The following is a 19,606-nucleotide window of genomic DNA, read 5'->3' as shown; positions in this document are numbered from 1 at the left end:
AGTATTAACTGTGGTGAAAGACATGGAGGCTAGGGAACTTGGAGGAAATAAATGTTGAAAACAAATGTCTTGAAAACCTTCCATATTACAGAAGTGGAAGTTCTGGCGGTCTTTAAAAAACATAAGGTTGGATAAATCTCCAAGACCTGATCGAATGTATCCCAGGACATTGCAGGAAGCTAGGGAAGAAATTGCAGGGCCCCGAGCAGAAATCTACAGCCACACATGAGGTGCCAGAGGCCTGGAGTGTGGTTAATGTGCCCTTTTTTTAAAAAAGGCTGTAAGGAGAAGCCTGGGAACTCTGTGACTCTGCCATCGATGATAGATAAGTTGTTGGATAGGGGATTCTGAAAGATAGGATTTGTGTGTATTTGGAGAGGCAAAGGCTGATTAGGAACAGTCAGCGTGGCTTTGTGTGTGAGAAATTTATCTCTCAAACTTGATTATTGAGTTTTTTGAGGATGTGACCAGAAAGATAGATGAAGGCAGAGTGGTCGACGTTGTTAACATTGACTTAAGTAAAGCCTTTAATGAGGTTCCAAGTGGTAGACAGGTTAGCCCATTAGATACAAAATTGGCTTGATGGTAGGAGACAGAGGGTGGTGGTGGAGAATTGTTTTTGGACTGGAAGCCTATGACCACCGATTTTCCACAAAGATCCATACTGGGTCCACTTTGTCATTTATTTCAATGATTTTGATGAGAATTTAGGAACTATAATTAGTAAGTTTGCAGATGACACCAAAATTGAAGGTGTAGTCAACAGTGAAGATTATCCAAGATTACAAAGCAATCTTGGATCAATTGGGCCAACAGGCTGAGGAGTGTCAGGCGGAGTTTAATTTAGATAAATGCAAGATGTTGCATTTTGGTAAGATAAACAGGGGTCAGACTCCTACAGTTAACGGAGGACCTTGGAAGTGTTGTCAGACAGCCTGAGGGTTCAGGTATATTGTTCTTTGAAAGTTGTGTCACAGACTGGGTGATTAGGAAGGCATTTTAGCACACTTTCCTTCAATATTCAGACCATTGAGTATCAGAGTTGGGATGTCACGTTGTTGTTGTACAGGATGTTGGTGAGGCCATTTTTGGAGTATTGTATACAGTTCTGGTCACCTTGCTATAGGAAGGATAGCATTAAATTGGAGAGGGTTTCAGAACGATTTACAAGGATGTTGCTGGGACTGGAAGATTTGAGTTATAAGGAGAGGCTGGGACTTTTTTCACTGGAATGTATGAAATTGAGGGCTGACATGATACAGATTTTATAAAATCATGAGGGCAGAGATAAGGTGAATAGCAGATGTCTTTTCACTAGGATGGAGGAGTTCAAACCTAAAAGGCATATTTTTGAGGTCTTGTTTAAATCCAGCCAGCCAACTTTTTATATTTTCCAATTAGAAATCAGCACAACTTGCACAGGTTTCGGCTGACCCTCAATACCAGATGTATATGGACCTGAAATTATTTCACAAGATTCTTGCATCAAAAGAGGTCACGAATCAGTGACGGTAGAGTTTAAACCTGCCCACTCAGACCTCTGCTGGAGTATTGTGTTACATTTGAGATTTCATTTTTCTAATATGTTCATTGCCTTGGAGGAATGATGAAAGAGTTTTCATGAAAACAGGCTAGGAATGAGGGACTTGGATTGTGAGAGACCTGAAAAAGCCCGTTCAGTTGTGAAGGGATGTCACTGGACCTGAAATTGTAATTGATTTTTCTCCACAGATGCTGCCAAACCTGCTGAGATTTTTCAGCAGATTCTGTTTTTGTTTCTGGAAAAGCTGAGGTTGTTTTCCTTTTTGTGTAGGAGGTTCAGAGAATATTGATGTTGAAAATCATACACTGCTTTGATAGCTAATAAGGAGGAAATGTTTCTAGTGGCTCATTGGTTGGTAATCAAATGCCAGATGTCTCAAAAGGAAACTTCAAGGAGCTGTCAGCTCTGGTATGTGGGAAGAACAGAAGTAAGCTACTTAATCTTTTGAGTCTGTTCTGCCATGCAAAAGTAGTCAAATTAATTTTTGCTGGGATCAGCTGAATACTGCTGCTTGGTAAAAACAATGACTGCAGATGCTGGAAACCAGAATCTAGATCAGAGTGGTGCTGGAAAGCACAGCAGTTCAGGCAGCATCTGAGGAGCAGGAAAATCGACGTTTCGGGCAAAAGCCCTTCTTCAGGAATAGAGGCAGAGTGCCTGCGGGGTGGAGAGATAAATGAAAGGAGGGTGGGGGTGGGGAGAAAGTAGCATAGAGTATGATAGGTGAGTGGGGGTGGGGATGGAGATGATAGGTCAGAGAGGAGGGTGGGGGAAGTTAGCAGCAAAAAGTACAATGGGTGAATGGGGGTGGGATGAAGGTGATAGGTCAGAGAGGAGGGTGGAGTGAATAGGTGGAAAGGAAGATAGGCAGGTAGGACAAGTCATGGGGACAGTGCTGAGCTGGACGTTTGGAACTGGGGTGAGGTAGGGGAAGGAGAAATGAGGAAACTGTTGAAGTCCACATTGATGCCCTGAGGTTGAGGTGTTCCGAGGTGGTGAGGGAGCAGCGGTGAAGGAGGCCCAGGATCTGCATGTCCTCGGCTGAGTGGGAGGGGAAGTTGAAATGTTGGGCCACAGGGCGGTGTGGAATACTGCTGCTCATCCTGGTGTACAAGAAATCCCAACAAAAATTTAATAAGCTTGTCATAGTCCAATTCTCACTAAATTACTGTGTCAGGATTACAATGTGACATTGCACAAACTTTGTGATACTTGGAACTAAAATTGTGTTGCAGCACGAGTAACACACATCTCGGCATCATACTTATGGCTGTGCAAGTTTTCCCATCCTGACCCTATTTAGTACTGTTGAATGTGTAACCAGCGACAATGTGTTGGAAACATGTAGGGTAATATCAGGCTTGTGGATTATAGATACACAACAACGTACATGCTTTACAAATCAACTAAGTTGAAAAGTATTCAAAACAGTAAAATAGTAAAGATCTGTTCAGCATAGAATCCCTAGTGTAGGAAGAGGTCATTCAGCCCATTGGATCTGCACCAATCCTCCAAACAGCATTCGCCCCAGACCCAACTCCCAATCCTATCTCCAGAAGTCTGCTTTACCATGGCTCATTTTCCTAGTCTGCATATCCCTGGACATTGTGGGGCAATTTAATCTTGCCACTCCACCTAACCTGAGCATGTTCGGACTGTGGAAGAAAACCCACACAGACAAGGGGGAGAACATGCAAACTCCACATGGACAGTTGCCCGAGGCTGGAATTGAATGTGGGATCCTGATGCTGTGAGGCAGCAGTACTAACTGCTGAGTCACTGTCCCACCTAGTATTTTTTGTATGTGGCCTCAGCAAGTCTCTGGCGTGGAACCTCTAAGTAGAACGAACTGAAATGATAGTTGTCTGTGATGAAGAGAGTGAAAGCTTAAGCTGCTATTTCAAAGATACGACCAAATGATGATGAAGTAACAGGGATTGGCTGAACTTTTCTAATCTTAAATTAGAGTTCTGTTACTGGAAATTTGCCTCAAAGGAATTTAAAAAGTAGAAAAACAGTTGTAAGTGGCAGAAAACTCCAGCTAGAATTGCTAACTGTTGAATCACTATGATATTGATTTGCAAGAAAATTAGTGTTCCCCAAGGGATCAGAAAGCTGTGGATTAAATTTGATGTCAAATGAAAAAGAACTTTCCTTCAGGATTTTATTCTATTGACTTTGATGCATTTAGAAGTGTAATTCTTGGACACTCATATTTCAGCTAGAGCCGAGATTGACAGTTGTGTTCACTGAACAAAAACTATCCCACAACAAATGATTGCATACTAAATGAAAACTATTTTTGCAGAATGTGTTAAGGTATTTAATGCTGTTTTGACTAATTTATTGCAGCCTTGCAGTTCATCCAGACAAAATCAAGATTGCAACAGGACAGATAGCTGGTGTAGATAAAGACGGAAGAGTAAGTACTGTTATTGCTTTAAAAAGTATTCAGCTAGGAATATATTGCTGTTCCTTCAGTATTGCTGGGTCAAAATCTTGGGATTTCCTCCCTAAGGGCATTGCGAGTCAACCTACGTCCCTTGGACTGCAGCAGTTCGAGAAGCGAGCTAACCACCATTTGTTCAAGGGCAGCTAGGGATGAGCATTAAATGCTTACCAACCAGCAATGCTCATGTTCCATGAGAGAATAGAAAAGGATAGTTAAGGAGGCATATGCCTTTATCAGTTGTAGCATAGATTATAAAATCAGGGAGATCGTGTTGGAGCTGAACAGAACTCTGTTTTTGTAGTACAGTATGTAGTTCAGGATATCAAACTAAAGGGAGGATCTGATTGCGCTGGACGGGGCTTCAAAGGAGATTCAACAGAATGTTGCCTCGGATGGAGTATTTCAGTTACGAAGAAACAGGGGATAAGCTTGGATGGTTTTCTTTGGAGTATGGAAGGTTGAGGGAAGACCTGACGGGGTGGATAAGATTATAAGGAGCATAGAAAGCAGCTTTTTTCTCTAGCTGAAGGTCAGTAACTAGGGAGCATAGTTTTCAAGTATGAGGCAAGAGATTGAGAGGGGATTTGAGGAAAAGTCATTCTCAGTTAGAAGAGGATGGTGGAAGTATGGAATACCCTGCTAGGGAGGATTGTTGAGGCTGGAAACTTTAGCTTTAAAAAGTACTTGAATGAGCACTTAAAGTGCTCATACATTCAAGGCTATAGATCTAGAGTGGGAAAGTGAGACTAGTGTTCTAGAACAGTTCTCTTTTGGTGGTACGGAGTCAATGAACTGAAGGGTCTTTTCTGTTCTCTACGATTCTATAATTTTCATAATATGTCTCATCTTAAAGTTTATTCTCTATTATCTGGCACGAAATATGATGCTCTGCTGGAAAATTAAGCTGTTACATTTTAATTTTGCATGTGTGGTTGGTTGAACTATACTCTGGATACAGAAATGAAAGCCAGTGCAGTCCAACAGTAAAGTGAAATTAAACTCTAACTGTAAGGGTCTCTTAGACTGAATTAAATTTATTTCAGAAAGGTGGAAGCTACGGAAAGTATCCAGTGAGCCAGTACCATTCACAAAAGCTTTGTCCATGAATGTTTTAAACAATTGTGAGAGGGGTCAATTGCAGTGAAAGTAATACAGATTATTTCTTTTGGTCAGGAAATCTCTGAAAACCTTGCTGCAGAAGACAACTTCTCTTTCCCTTTTATTCAGTTTCTATATACTAATATCTTGTAGGGAAGAGAAAGGATTGGAGTAAGCCGTAGGGGGTGCCCACTCTAATTATTTAATTTCCTTCCTCATAACTAGCTGAGCAGTATAGACTGTTTTCTGTACCTATTATTTATTTGTCCCTATCACTCCTGTGTTGTCTTTTGGTCTGTTGTAAGCATTCTACCTGCTCCGAATTGCTGATTTCTGATCTTACATCAATCCCCATCTCCAATTAGATCTTTACCCATACTTTTGATAATTGGCTCTGATCTCTTTCTTTCTGACCTCAAATCATTCATTTGTTACAAACTCCATCTTAGGTTAAGCATTGTTGCCCATATGCTGTCTGACTTGCCCATTATCCGTGTCCTCCTTAACCTCATCCTTGCTCTATCAATTCCCTCCATGTTGTCTGACTTCAACTCTGCAATCTCTTACAGACTCTTATGTGTAAATTAGTTTGGACTTATTTATGACAATGTTCAGGTACTGATCTGACATGCAGGTGTGGTCTTTGGGTGCATCTCAATCAGTCAACTAAGTAACTCAGTAACGTTTCTAATATTTCCCATTTAATCATGCATATCAGTCTCTTAAGTTGCATTTTGTGCTAATTTGTTTCAGCCTTCATTCCTATCCATTTTACTACTATTCCTCACAACATCCTCTCCTGTACATCTGTTGTTCTTGGATGAAACTTAGTTGAGAGTCCCAACATATTGATCCCTTGCAATGGGTATACAAATGCCAAACTTGACTATAATCTTATGAACTTCTTGGAAACCTAGAAAATAGAAGCAGGAGTAAGCCATTCAACCCTTCAAGCATGTTCCACCATTCAATATGATCTTGGCTGATCATCCAACTCAGTCTGTTCTCACTTTCTCCTCCTACCCTTTGATCCCTTAAGCTTTAAGAACCACATCTATCTTGTTCTTGAAAACGTTCAACGTCTTTGCTTCAACCGCTTTGTAGTAGAGAATTCCATAGGCTCATTGCTCTCTGGGTGAAGAAATTTCTCCTCCCTTCAGTCTTAAATGGCTTACCCCATATAATTGTCATAAACATATACAGCATGTAAACAGACCTTTCGGTACGACCTGTCTGTGCCAACCAGATATTCTAAGTTAATCTAGTTCCATTTGCCAGCATTTAGCCCATGTCTCTCTCAAACTCTTCCTATTCATTTACCCATCTAGATGCCTTTTAAATGTTGCAATTTTACCAGCCTGCACAACTTCATCTGGCAGCTCGTGCCATGCATGTACTACCCTCTGCGTGAAAAATTATCCCTTGGATCACTTTTAAATATTTCGTCTCTCACCTTTAAACCTATGACTTCTAGTTTTGGACTCGCCCACTTTGCGGAAAAGATCTTGGCTATTCATTCGACCCATGCTCCTCATGATTTATAAACCTCCCATAAGGCTACCCCTCAGCCTCCAATGTACCAGGGAAGATAGCCCCAACTTGTTCAGCCTCTCTCTATAGCTCAAACCCAGGCAACATCCTTGTCAATCTTTTCTGAACCCTTTCAAGTTTCACAACATCCTTTCTATAGCAGGGAGACCAGAGTTGCACACAATATTCCAAAAATCGCCTATCCAATGTCCTGTCTAGCCACAACATGATATCCCAACCCCTATACTCAATGCACTGACCAAATGCCGCCTTCATTATCCTATCTACCTGGGACTTAGCTTTCAAGAAGCAATGAACCTGCACTCCAAGGTCTCTTTATTCAGCAACACTCCCTCGGACCTTACCATTAAGTGTATATGTCCTGCTAAGATTTGCCTTTCCAAAATGTAGCACCTCATATTTATTTAAATTAAACTCCACCTATCACTCATTGGCCCATCTGATCAAGGTCCTGTTGTACTCTGAGGTAACCTTTGCTGTCCACTAAGTCTCCAATTTTGGTGTCATCTGCAAACTTCTTTAGACTGTGACTTCATGTAGGATTGCACGAGAGCAATTGGGAATTTGAGTTACCTAACTCAAAGAATTTTTGAAGTTTGTCACAATGCTTCTAAGCTGCCAATTGACTCAATACAAGTAAGGGATTAAACTGAAATTATCTTGGTCTGTGATTTAGCTAAATAAATTATTCAGAGAGCAAAATATTATTATTTTTCATAGTGTTCTACATTTTCAAGGAATCATTTGTATCTCATGCAGTCATTTTAATTATGCACCTTAAAGAACAAAGCACAGTACAGGAACAGGCCCTTTGGCTCACCAAGACTGTGCTTACCCATGCTTTTCTAAACTAAAAATATTATGCCGGGACATGGTCAACATCCCTTGATTTCCTGCCGACTCGTGCATCTTTCAAAATGCCCTTAAACATTGCTATTGTATCCATCTCTGGCAATGCACTCCAGGCACTGAATACTGTCTTTTTTTTAAGAATATTGTCCCTCGCATCTCCTCTAAACGTACTCCCTTTTCCCTTAAACCTATGTCCCCTAGTAATTGACATTTGTACCCTGGGGAAAAAGGATTCCGACTGTCCATTCTATTCAAGTCTTTCATAATTTTGTAAATGCCTGTCAGATTGCCCCTCATCCTTCAACATTCAAGTGAAAACAAACCAACTTTGTCCAGTCTCTGCTCATTACTGATACTCTCTAAACCAGTCAACATCCTAGTAAACTGTTTATGAACCCTATCTAAAGTCTCCACATCCAGGTAGTGTGGTGGCCAGCACTGCACACGATATTCCAAAAGTGGCCTGACTAACATTTTATATAGCTGCAGCATAACTTGCCAATTTTTTTACTCTATGCCATAAGAATGCCATATGCCTTCTTGGCCACCTTATTCACTTGTGTGACCACTTTATCCACTTAGTAGTTCTACTTTGACTGTGGAAAATACGTTTGTAAAATAAGCAATTGTTCATTTCAATACTTAAGCCTTTTTTTCTATTCAGCCCCTACAGCCTCATGTGCGAGTGTGGGATTCAGTTAGCCTAGCAACCCTACAAATAGTTGGTCTTGGAACTTTTGAACGAGGTGTTGGTTCATTGGCCTTCTCAAAAGCAGTAAGTATGGAAGCATTAATGTACTTCAATTTATTGCAGCATATTTTACAGCAGCATGTTTTATATTTGCATTCGTGTCAATTGCTTCTGAGGATGAACTACTTTTGCTTTGAGTATTCACCGAATGGAAAGATAATTTAATAGTACTGTCTAATCGTGCTCATAAGTCAAGAGTTGGCTAATTTATAAATGCTGAAACAGTCACTTTTGAAAATAAATAATTTACTTTTCTTGATACCTTTGTTCAAAGATATTAGTTACTTTAATTGATGCTATGCAGCACAGTAAATTTGAAATTGAATATTTTAACCAATGATTCATTCTTCACAATGTTTGTTCAGTATATCCAGATTTGATGTAGAGGAAAAGTTGCTCTAAGTCAAAATCAACTTGGAACTATTATTTATGCTGGCAAGTCTGATTGGAAAATGCTTCTGCACATGTATTGATAGAAATTACTGTTGCTTTTGCCTTCTTCCATCTGAAATACTTTGATGTAACCATAAAGGACATCAGCAAAAAAGACAAAAATAGTCCAGTGGACATTAAATTGTACAGACCAGAATGATCCAGGCTTTCAGCTCTAACTCTCTACTGTAAAAATTGATCTCACCTTGGACATGGCCAAACAAAATTGAATGCAAGGTCAAGGAAATATAAAATCAGCTCAGGTCATTCTTTCTAGCAGTGATCCAGTAACAAAAACATAAATTGCTGGAAAAATTTAGCAGGCCTGGCAGCATCTATGGAGAGAAAGCAGAGTTAATATTTCTGGTCCAGTGATCCTCCTTCAGAACATTTTGCTGAGGACTATTAAGTGTTTCCTGCAATTTGTTTTGCTTTCTGATTTCAACATCTACAGTTTTTAGTTGTTTACTGATCCAGTATCTTCTGATTGATATTCTTACAGGTAATGTCAAGCATCCCAACAATAAGATTTAAATTAAATAGCATGATGTAACCTAATTCAGAAGCAGTATGAAGTTGTCACCCCAGCAGTGTATTTTACTGGCATGGATACAAGTTGATTTAATTTCATCCCTGATGTGGAACTGTCCTGATGTGGAAGTATTCTACAAACCATATCAGACCAGAAACAGTTTGCACACAAACAGTTTGGAAGAGCACAGCCAGAGAATGTGTATATAGCTATAGTGGGAATTTGATGCAGAGTGAAAGAGATGCTTTGAGCTTTTGTTTTTCCTTCTTTATGGTTCATAACATGTAAGGTCTTTTATTTTATGGTTTATAGTTTGTAAGTATTATGTCCTATAGTCAGGAGGTCCAGGAAATAAGACCATAGAGTAGTAATATTGTATTATTAGAGTGATATTATTTGATATTAAGAATTTTCCAAAAGGTTTAATTTAAAGGAGTAGTCCTAGCAGGAGAGTACAAAGCCATGACATACTCCTCTTACTCTGTGCAAAACTGGGAAGATTTCCAGTACCCAGGGCAAGAAGGTTTGCAAAAGTTGCTGCCAACTGCAGCTCTTGGAAGTGTGAGTTTCAGAGCTGGATCAGTACTTGGGGACACTGTGATGCATCCATGAGTCTGAAATGGATGTGGATAACATGCACAGGGAAGTGGTCACTCTAAGAATAAGGCTCCACAGGCAGGAGAGGAATGGGTGTCAATGGAGTAGAACAACAGGACTAGGCAGACAGTGTCGGCATCTCTGGTAACCTTTCACCTATAAAACAGGTGTACCGCTTTGGATCCTGTTGAGGGGAATGGCCTTTCAGCAGGTAGGGCTAGGGAGGGAGGTGTGTAAAGCAGCAACAGTCAAATTTGTCCAAACTCTGAAGTTTCTCTCCATTTAGATAATTTCCTTTATTTTTCTGACCAAAATTATAACCTCTCACTTATCCAAATTAAACTCCATCTGCCACCTTTCGGTCCCTTCAACTTATCTATTTATATCCATTTTTAAATTTCTTGTGCCATTACTACAACTAACTTATCCACTTATTTTAGTTTCATCTGAAAATTTGGCTATTGTACCTTCTATCCTTACATCCAAATCATTTACATTGTAAATAATTGGGGAACAAGGACTGAACGCTGTGGCACCCCACAAGTTACATCTCGCCATTTCCTTTAAGACCCATGCATGTGGCTATCGGGCCCGGAGGCTTGTCTACCTTCAATTCCAATCCAAATGTACTAAGATTTAAATTTCCACGCAGCTTGTCTCATAACAAATTGTTTTAAGATTCTGTCATAGTAAAACATCACAAGAGACATCAAAGAAATTAGTTCAAACAAAAATTGACTTCAGACAACATAGGAAGCTGAGAGTGTGGAAGCTTAGTTAAAGCACAGAAGCCTGGTTCTACATCTGTAAACAAATCTGGAGTGTATGTCTTGAATCTAACACAAAGCAGCATTAATAATATGTTTGACTTTGAAATTTGCACACAAAAATGTCAACTTCTGACCAGTACTGAATATATTTGTGTTTTCACTTTGTCTGTGTATCTTTTACTATTAAACTTTATAAGGCTGACATTACATGTGTTCAAGTGCTTTAATTTTGTTTTTAAAACATTAGGACTCAGGTACTCATTTGTGTGTAGTCGATGACTCCAATGAACACATGCTTACTGTGTGGGAATGGCAGAAAAAGTCCAAAATCGCTGAAATAAAGGTATGTGTGTGAGCTGCACAGAAGTAAACCTATTTGGTCATTCTCATTTTGTAGTATATATCATGAAGTTGCTGATTTAAATGAGTGAAATATTCTCATTGTTGCAGTTCAACACCCATGAAACTTTAGTAAACTTGACCTGATTTTGCATTTACAGTGGAATATTAAAATTGGCAGTACCCATTGTGGTAAATGTGGACTTGATCTAGTTCATACTTGCTAATCAATAAAAGTCTAGGTTGCTGGATTAGAATAATACTGTTGTATTCAAGTTTTGAGAAATGTAGCCATGCTGCTTTTCCTCTAATTTAAGAAGCAGACAAATTCTGCAACTTGTAAGTGAATTTCATAAATCCCACTAGGACATAGGTATTCACAAACTAACTTGAGCAACTCCGTCAAATAGCAAGCAAAAGAAGAATAAACTGAATGGTTCTCCATTAGTGCTGCAAGATTCTGAGATGTTGTCAGGCAAATTTCTGACCTCAATAGCAGCAGGAGTTGTTCATGAGCTCATTGAGCCCGTCCCCACCATTCTAGATCATGGATATTCATTTCTCAAATGCTTTTTGCTACTGTCTCTCACCATCCCCATACCACTTCTTATCAGTAGTCTGCAGAAACTTATTGATTTCAGTCATGAACCTGTGTAATGATTGAGCTTCTACAGCCCTCTGGGGTAGAGAATTCAAAAGATTCATCACACTCTGAATGAAGAAATTCCTCTTCATCTCAGCCTAAAGTACATTGCCCCTTATCCTGAGATTATGTCCCCAGGTTCTGGAGTCAGCAGCCAGGGGAAACATCCTGTCTCTGCAAGGTTTTTTTAAAAAAAATTAAAATTTCACTTGGATAAAATAGGTTATTCTTTTTGAATTGGGGCAAGAAATAACCTCATTGGTAGCCAGAAATTCAGTTCATGTAAAGAAAACTGTTCCATTTCCTAGAATTTTCTTCAGTTTAGTATTTTAAAAAAAAAGTCAAATAATATGCTGTAAAGAATGCTAATTATTTCATTGTAGAAACATTGTATAATGGAAAAGTTAAAAATTCAAGTCTGAAGTTTTGTCAGGCTAATGTAGTTTGCATCATGTATCAGTGAGAGAGAATTAAAGTTTCCCGTACAGGAATCTTGATTTTCATGTGACTAAGAAAAGAGTTTTATGTTTATTTGCCAGTTCATATGATTAATGCAATACGTTTTGTCTCACAGAGTACCAATGAGTCAGTACTTGCTGCTGATTTTCACCCTACAGACCCCAACACAATAGTAACTTGTGGTAAATCACATGTCTTTTTCTGGACATGGAATGGAAACTCACTTGCTAGAAAACAGGGAATCTTTGGGGTAAGTTTTGACAGACACCAACGAAGCACTTCAAGAATACTGTGTTCCATACTATCTTGTGTCCAAGTTAAAAAACAAGTAATTTTGCGAGTGAAAACTAAATTGTGTTAATCCCCAACAGAGGGTATAGGGCATAACTCTTCACAAGCTGATATAAATTCAAAATTTCAGGGCTTGGGAACTGGAAATTGATGTAGTCAAGATTTGCAAGAGCAGAGCAAAGCGGAAGGCAAGTCCTGTTTGTAGCCAAGAATCCTTGTTACTTATTGTACACGGCTGATTCATTTCTAAGAATTTGACATAATTTGCTTACAATTTTTAAAAATGAACTGAAGAAACCTTATTCCTTCTGCTAAATAAACAACTGTTAAGAAGTGTTAATTCTTGAATCAGCTATCTTTCGAGTTTGGTTGTAATTTTTCTACCACAGAAGAAAGAAACTTTCCTGTCAGTAGATCTCTAACCTTGAATGTTAGAAAGACTAATTAGAAAAAAATGTAAAATATGAATAGTTCCTCCTTTACACTTCGAGTTATTTTCACAAACTGAAAATGCTGTAGTGATCTTGGCATTTTCAGCTGTAGTTTAACTATTTTCTTGTCAGACTGGTATGAACATTCTGTTGCAGGTTGAGCCTGTCTTTGGTTTGAAAACAATGTTCTTGAAACATCCCTTCTGGGCTCCAAAGTCATAGATATTAAAAACTAATGTCCTTGTACTCATCAAGACAGTACTGGCAGAAATGCAGTTAAAGAGAAAATTAATGTATTAAAGGTTTAACCATCTATAATTCATTTGTCTTGATACTCCTACATCCTTCAAGTTGCTCAAACACTCCCATGCCTCCACTTTTGATGCCTTTGTCTCTAGTTTAATTGCTGTCTGTCTCCCACTCTGGTTGTCTCCTTTAGCCCAAGCAGTGCAGTATGGTTGCTAGCTGGGCAATGTTGCCTTTTTTTATTCTACCACAACTACTCAACACTATTGTCCTGAACAGAGAAGGTAGCTCATCCTGCAAATTTTCTTCATGAGCAATTGCTTCCTAAAACCTCATTCATTCTCCCATCTACACACTGAGATTAATGAATTTACTTGTAATTAATATCAAAATAATCTGTTCATTTGTCTCTGCATTCTCCCTTTGCCATCATCAACCTATTTTTGTAGTCTTGGATTGAGGGCTTTCTCTAGCTTTCTTTCTATCTGCTGTCATATTCTCTCTGAGCTGATCTTGCTTCTTAGAACTACTTTGACACTCTTCCCTCTGCACTACTGTAATTCAGATTTACCTTCCTGCTAGCTGTGATGCAAAATGTTTCCCTCAACTCAGTGTTAGTAATATCCTCAAACCTCAACATCTACCCTTCTACACTATTGTTTCCATCTCCAATCTATGCCCTTCAAAGTTCTTAGATATGTTTTGCCTCGCATTCTTTCCAGAAGCTCTGTTTGAATTGCTCCAGACCGATACCAGCCCTCTGATTGCATTGAAATAGCCCTGACCAAAGTCACATATGACAATTTCTGCAACTGCAGCCATGAGATGTTATATCCTCATTGGCATCTTTTCTCTTTGATCCAAGAAAGGTTATAGAGTATTACAACATGGAAAGAGACCCTGAGACTTCCAGAAACCCACCATCCTCTGGATGAAAAAAAAATTTTTAATCCCATTCTCTTTAAACTGTTGTCTTTCATTTTCCAGCTCAGTGGTATTGTCCTCATTTGGTTTCACTCTTGCTAAACAAAACTGGAACACTATCTGAAAAGTGAGTTCTCTTCCTGCCACTCCTCCATTATCTCTCTTGACCCTTTGATTTTATACCTCTTCCTCATTTGCATTCTGTCACTTGGTTACATTATCTAAAGAAGTGCAGTCAGCTGTACCATATTAAGCATGTGTCTTAATCTGTCCACTCACTGCTTCTATGCTGTCAATCTGCTTGTCCAGTATGCAATCCTGGATGAACCATAATTTCACCAGCAAAGTCTTGAAAAGACTTTTGAAACCATTGCCTTCAACCTATACCACTAATTTCATTCTCTCGCTATTCTAGTGATTCAATTTGTACCTCTCTCGGATGTGCCCAAAGCCAGTCCAAATCCCCCTCAACCCAGTTTTCCTTGCTCTTGATATTTTGAAGCATTGTGCAGTAATACTTAAGATACTTTGTTTTAACTCATCTTGACCTCAGTCCTCCCAATGCAAAGTTGAATTGTCAAACAAATGAGCAAGAATAGGAAACTGTGATATAATAAAGAAGCACAGAGTTGCAGAAATTCATCTACTATCATTTTGGTCCCAGCAAAACTGTTTGGAAGAGGCTTCAAACAGATGCTAAGGTTCTATGATCAGATGAGGGAAGTTAATTTTCTATATTTTACCTAAACTAACTTTATCATTGGAGAATAAAATATAGCATTTGGTAATAAACTAAAACACGTCTAGAATGCAAGTTATTTACATTGTGGAAACTAAGTTCAGATCAAAAATCCTATCTCTAGAACCTTTCAATATTTGTCTTTCAGAAATATGAAAAACCAAAATTTGTACAGTGTTTAGCATTTTTGGAGAATGGCAATGTGCTAACTGGAGATTCTGGAGGTATAATGCTAATTTGGAATAGAACTACTGTGGAGACTGCACAGGGAAAAGGAACCAAAGGTAAATGCAGTTTTCTTTTAACACAACTGATTCAGTTTAATACAGGTTTACCTGTAATGTAATAACTATTACTCGTTACATTTACTTTTTACCATGCTATGTCTCATGCTTAAGCAAATTACTTTCAAAAGAATATTTGCAGTAGGTATGTGTAAAATAATGTGTTAATAATCCAGAAGTCTAAATTAATCCAGCAAGATGAATTCAAATCTTACAATGCCATCTGAAGAGTACAACTTCAGTTAATTTAATAGAAAATATGGAATAAAAGGTACTTATCAGTACTAGAGACCATAAAATTACCAGATTTGTCATTAAAATACATCTCCTCTAGGAACAAAATGTTCCTAGGAACATTTCCTAGGACGTTCCTAGGAATGTCCTCTAGGAACAAAATGCCCATTGTTACCCAGTGTCCTCAGACACAACAATGTTGGTTCACTGTAAATTCCTGTGTGAAATAGTCTCTCAAGTGGCTTTGTTGTACAAAACTGTTGGAAGAAATACAAGATTTTTTTAAAAGTTAAAAGACAAATAGATCTCCTGATATTGATCTGGAGTACCCGAATAACGTATGACTGAGTTGTAAGTCTCTCTGAACTAAAATTTGAGCATTTTTACCAACATTCGGTGGGGGGGGGGGGAGATCTTATATAGACTAGTCTACTAGCAGCTTGACACAGTCATATTAATCAAATATATCTTTCAACCAAAATCCCAGACTCCATGGCTGTCTCCTGTGTTGTAACCATTTTATGATTTTATGACAGAACCTAAAAAGCACTAATCTCTCGTTTACTCCTAATGCCAAGTTCTAATGAGGGAAGGAATAAAAGAGTAGGGCAGATAAGTCAATGGCTGATGGGATGGTGCAATGTGCAGGGATTCAGATTCTTGGATTATTGGGATCTCTGCTAGGGTAAAAAGACCTATTCAAAAGGGATGGGTTTCACCCTTGGAAAGGGACCAAGATCCTGGCGGGGAGATTTACTAGTTCTGTTTCAGGACTCTGTAAATTATTAGCGGGTGGAGGTTGAGGGGTTCCAAAGTAGTAGCGAAAATGGAAAGACAGGTGAAGATAGTTCTGAATCTTAAAAGAGCAAATTGATTGGACAAGAGAAAGTCAGAGAATGAGGTAACTTTGAAGAATTAAACTGCATTTATTTTAGTGCAAAGGTTCTTGCAAGTAAAGCTGATTAACTCAGCATATTTTGGAATTTGGGAATGGGCCATCATAGCTATCACAGAAAACTGGCTGAGAGAAGGGCAGCTCAATGGTCTGGGTTTTAGATGCTATAGGAAGGATAGAAAGAGAGGAGGGGAGTGGCATTTTTGGTTAAGGAATACATTACTACTGTGATTAGAGAGGATATTTCTGAAGGATCATCCAGTAAAAATATATATGTTGACATTAGAAATAAAAAGGGACGATCGCCTTGATAGGATTGTATTAATGGCCTCCCAGTAGTCAGAAGGAAATTGAGGTGCAAATATTTAGAGAGATCTCAGATCTGTGCAGGAATAATAGATTTGAAATAGGGGATTTAGTTTTTCAAGGATTAACACTATGACAGTCCCAGTCAAAGGTTTGGATGGTGAGGAATTTGTTGAATATGTTCAAGAAAAATTCCTTTATCGATATGTAAATCTTGTTACTAGAGAAGAAGCAAAACTTGACCACCTTTGGGGAAATAAGGCAGGGCAAGTGACTGAAATGTTAGTAGGGAAACACTTTGGGGCTAGTGCTCATAATTCTATTAGTTTGAAAATAGTTAAGGAAAAGGATAAGCCTTCTGTAAAAGTTAAAGTTCTTAATTGAAGTAAGGCAAATTTTAAATGGTATGAGACAAGAACGTCCAAAAGTTGATTGGAGTTGACAGTTTGCAGGTAAAGGGATGACTGACAAGTGGGAGGCCTTCAAAAGTCTAACTAGTTCAGAGGCATTCTGTTCCTGCTAGAGTGAAAAATAAGTTTAAGGAGCAATGGATAAATAAAGGTATTGAGGTTCTAGGCTAGAATAAAAAGGAATCATATTAAATATGGACAATTGGAATCAAATTAATCTCTTCGACAGTATGAAGAGTGTAGGGGGCATTCTTAAGAGGGGAAATCAGGAGGGCAAAGAGGGGATATGCGGTAGCATTGGCAGGTAAGGTTAAAGATTATACAAAGAAATTCTAGAAGTACATTAAGAGCAAAAGAGCAACTAGAGAGAGAGCGAGAAGGGCCTCTTAAAGATCAATTAGGTCGTCTCTGTGTTGAACCTCAGGAAATGGGAGAAATAGTAAACAAATGTTTTGCCAGTTTTTACTATGGAGAAAGGTATGGAGGCTAGAGAACTTCAGAAATAAATAATTGAAGTTTTTGAAATTACAGAAGAGGAAATGCTGGAGTTCTTAGAAAACATAAAAGTTGGTAAATCTCCAGGACCTGATCAAGTGTAGCCCAAGACATTGTGGGAAATGAGGGTGAAAATTGCAGAGCCCATAGCAGAAATATTTGTATCATCCATAATCACGAGTGAGATGCTGGAGGACTGGTGAGTGGCTAACATTGTGCCTTTATTTGAGAGGCTGAAATAAAAACCCAAGAAACTATAGACCTGTGAGTCTGACATTGGTGATGGTTAAGTTGTTGGAAGTGATCCTGAAAGATAGGATCTATATGCATTTGGAAAGGTAAGGATTGATTCGGGATAATCAATATGATTTTGTGTAAAGGAAATCGGTCTCTCAAACTTAAGTTTTTTGAGGAAGTAACCAAAAGGATTGATGAGGGCAGAGTCGTGGACTTTGTTTACTTGGGCTTTAGTAAAGTCTTTGATATGGTTCTGCAGGGTAGACAGACTAATGGGATTCAAGGTCAGCTTGCCATTTGGATAGAAAATTGGCATTATGGTAGGAGATAGAGGGCAGTGGTGGAGGGTTGTTTTTCAGACTAGAAGCCTGTGATCAGTGGTACTGGGTCCACTTCCAGTTGTCATTTAAATAAGTGATTTGGTTGAGAATATAGGAGGCATGGTTACTAAGTTTGCAGATGTCACCAAAATTGGTGCAGTGGACAGTGAAGGATGCTATCTAAGATTTCAAAGAGATCTTGATCAATTGGGTCAGTGGGCTGAGGAGTGGCAGATGGCATTTAATTTGGATAATGTGAGATATTCCATTTTTGTAAATCAAATAAGGGCAGGACCTATCAGATAATTGTAGGGTCCATGGCTAATGTTATAGAGATCTCAGGGTTCAGGTACATAATTCTTGGAAATTTGCGTCAGGGCGGTTAAGGAGGCATTTAGCATGCTTGCCTTCATTGCTCAGACTATATGAATTGGAATACTGGATTAGTGGTGCTGGAAGAGCACAGCAGTTCAGGCAGCATCCAAGGAGCAGCGAAATCGACGTTTCGGGCAAAAGCCCTTCATCAGGAATAAAGAAATGTCATGTTGAGGTTGTACAGTATGTTGGTGAGGCCTTCTTCTGAAGTGACTGTATGCACTTCTGGTCACCCTGTTATTGGAAGGATATTAGTAAACTGGAGGGGTTTCAGAAAAGATTTACCAGGATTTTGCCAGGAATGGAAGGGTTTGAGTTATAAAAATAAGCTAGATGGGCTGGGACTTCCACTGGACCATAGAAAGTTGAGGGGTGACCTTTGAAAGTTCCATAAAATCATGAGGTGCATGGATAAGGTAAAGAGCAAAGGTCTTTTCCCTAAGCTGTGGAGTTCGAAATTAGGAGGCATATTATTAAGGTGAGAAGAGAAAGATTCTAAAAAGATCACGAGGGATAGTGTTTTTATAGAGTCGTTAGTGTGTGAAATGAACTGTCAGAGGAAGTGGCGGATGCAAGTACAGTTACAACATTTAAAAGACATCGGATAAATACATCCGATAAATACATAGGAAAGATTTGGAAGGATTATGGGCCAAACATAGGCAGGTGGCTAATGGAATTGTGAGGGTGAGCACTTTACTGCAGATAAATTTATGGGAATACATTTTGATAGGGAAAATGCAAAGCGAATGCATACTAAATGTAACTGTTTTAATGGGGGTGCAAGAACAGAACTCTAGAAATGTTCATCACAAATCTTTCAATTTGTGAGCATAAAACGAGAAAATAGGAAATGTTTATATCAAAAAAGGTTTGCCTCAATTGGAATGTTGTGTTCAATTCTGGACACCATCTTTTGGGAAACGTGAAGAGAGCAGAGCAGGGAGACACTGGAATGTCTCCATGGATAAGGTAGTAGCATGGAACTAGAACTGCTGGTGTTTTCCTTAGAGTAGAAAAGGCTAATATGTAGGTGTTTAAGATCAAGAAAGATTTAGATAAATTAAATAATTAACATGCTTCTGATGACTGAAGGGTTGGTGACCAGACTGGCCAAAGAATCAGAAGCAACTTGATTTTTTTTTAACCCAGCATGTGTTGAGATTTTTGAACATGTTGCACTTGAGGAATAGACTCCAGATTCAATTGTACACATCAAGGAGAAGCAATTCCAAAATTTAGGGAAAAGGCAAACCGGAATAGTCTGTGAAAGAAACACTGCAAACTCAGTGGGCCAAATGGCTTATTCCTGTGACTGCATTATTCCTTCACTGTATCTAAAACATTTCATTGCACAGAATATTTAAAATTAATGATGTAATGTAGCATTATCTTTCAAA

At 38.7% G+C, this 19,606-nt stretch overlaps 1 protein-coding gene across 4 annotated transcripts in view; it reads left to right on the top strand.

Moving 5' to 3' along the window:
• Positions 1-19,606, top strand: part of LOC140482933 (echinoderm microtubule-associated protein-like 4) — a 290,517-nt gene that overhangs the window by 219,867 nt on the left and 51,044 nt on the right. For all 4 annotated transcript variants that reach the window (XM_072580689.1, XM_072580688.1, XM_072580690.1 and 1 more), the window contains 5 exons: positions 3,896-3,965; positions 8,161-8,271; positions 10,826-10,921; positions 12,135-12,269; positions 14,799-14,934. In XM_072580689.1, coding sequence (XP_072436790.1) covers positions 3,896-3,965; positions 8,161-8,271; positions 10,826-10,921; positions 12,135-12,269; positions 14,799-14,934 — 548 coding nt within the window. The remainder of the gene's footprint in view (positions 1-3,895; positions 3,966-8,160; positions 8,272-10,825; positions 10,922-12,134; positions 12,270-14,798; positions 14,935-19,606) is intronic.

Source organism: Chiloscyllium punctatum, chromosome 11, assembly GCF_047496795.1.
Source record: "Chiloscyllium punctatum isolate Juve2018m chromosome 11, sChiPun1.3, whole genome shotgun sequence".
Lineage (NCBI taxonomy): Eukaryota > Metazoa > Chordata > Chondrichthyes > Orectolobiformes > Hemiscylliidae > Chiloscyllium > Chiloscyllium punctatum.
Note: the sequence above shows the minus strand (reverse complement) of the source record. Positions and strands in the feature narration are given on the sequence as shown.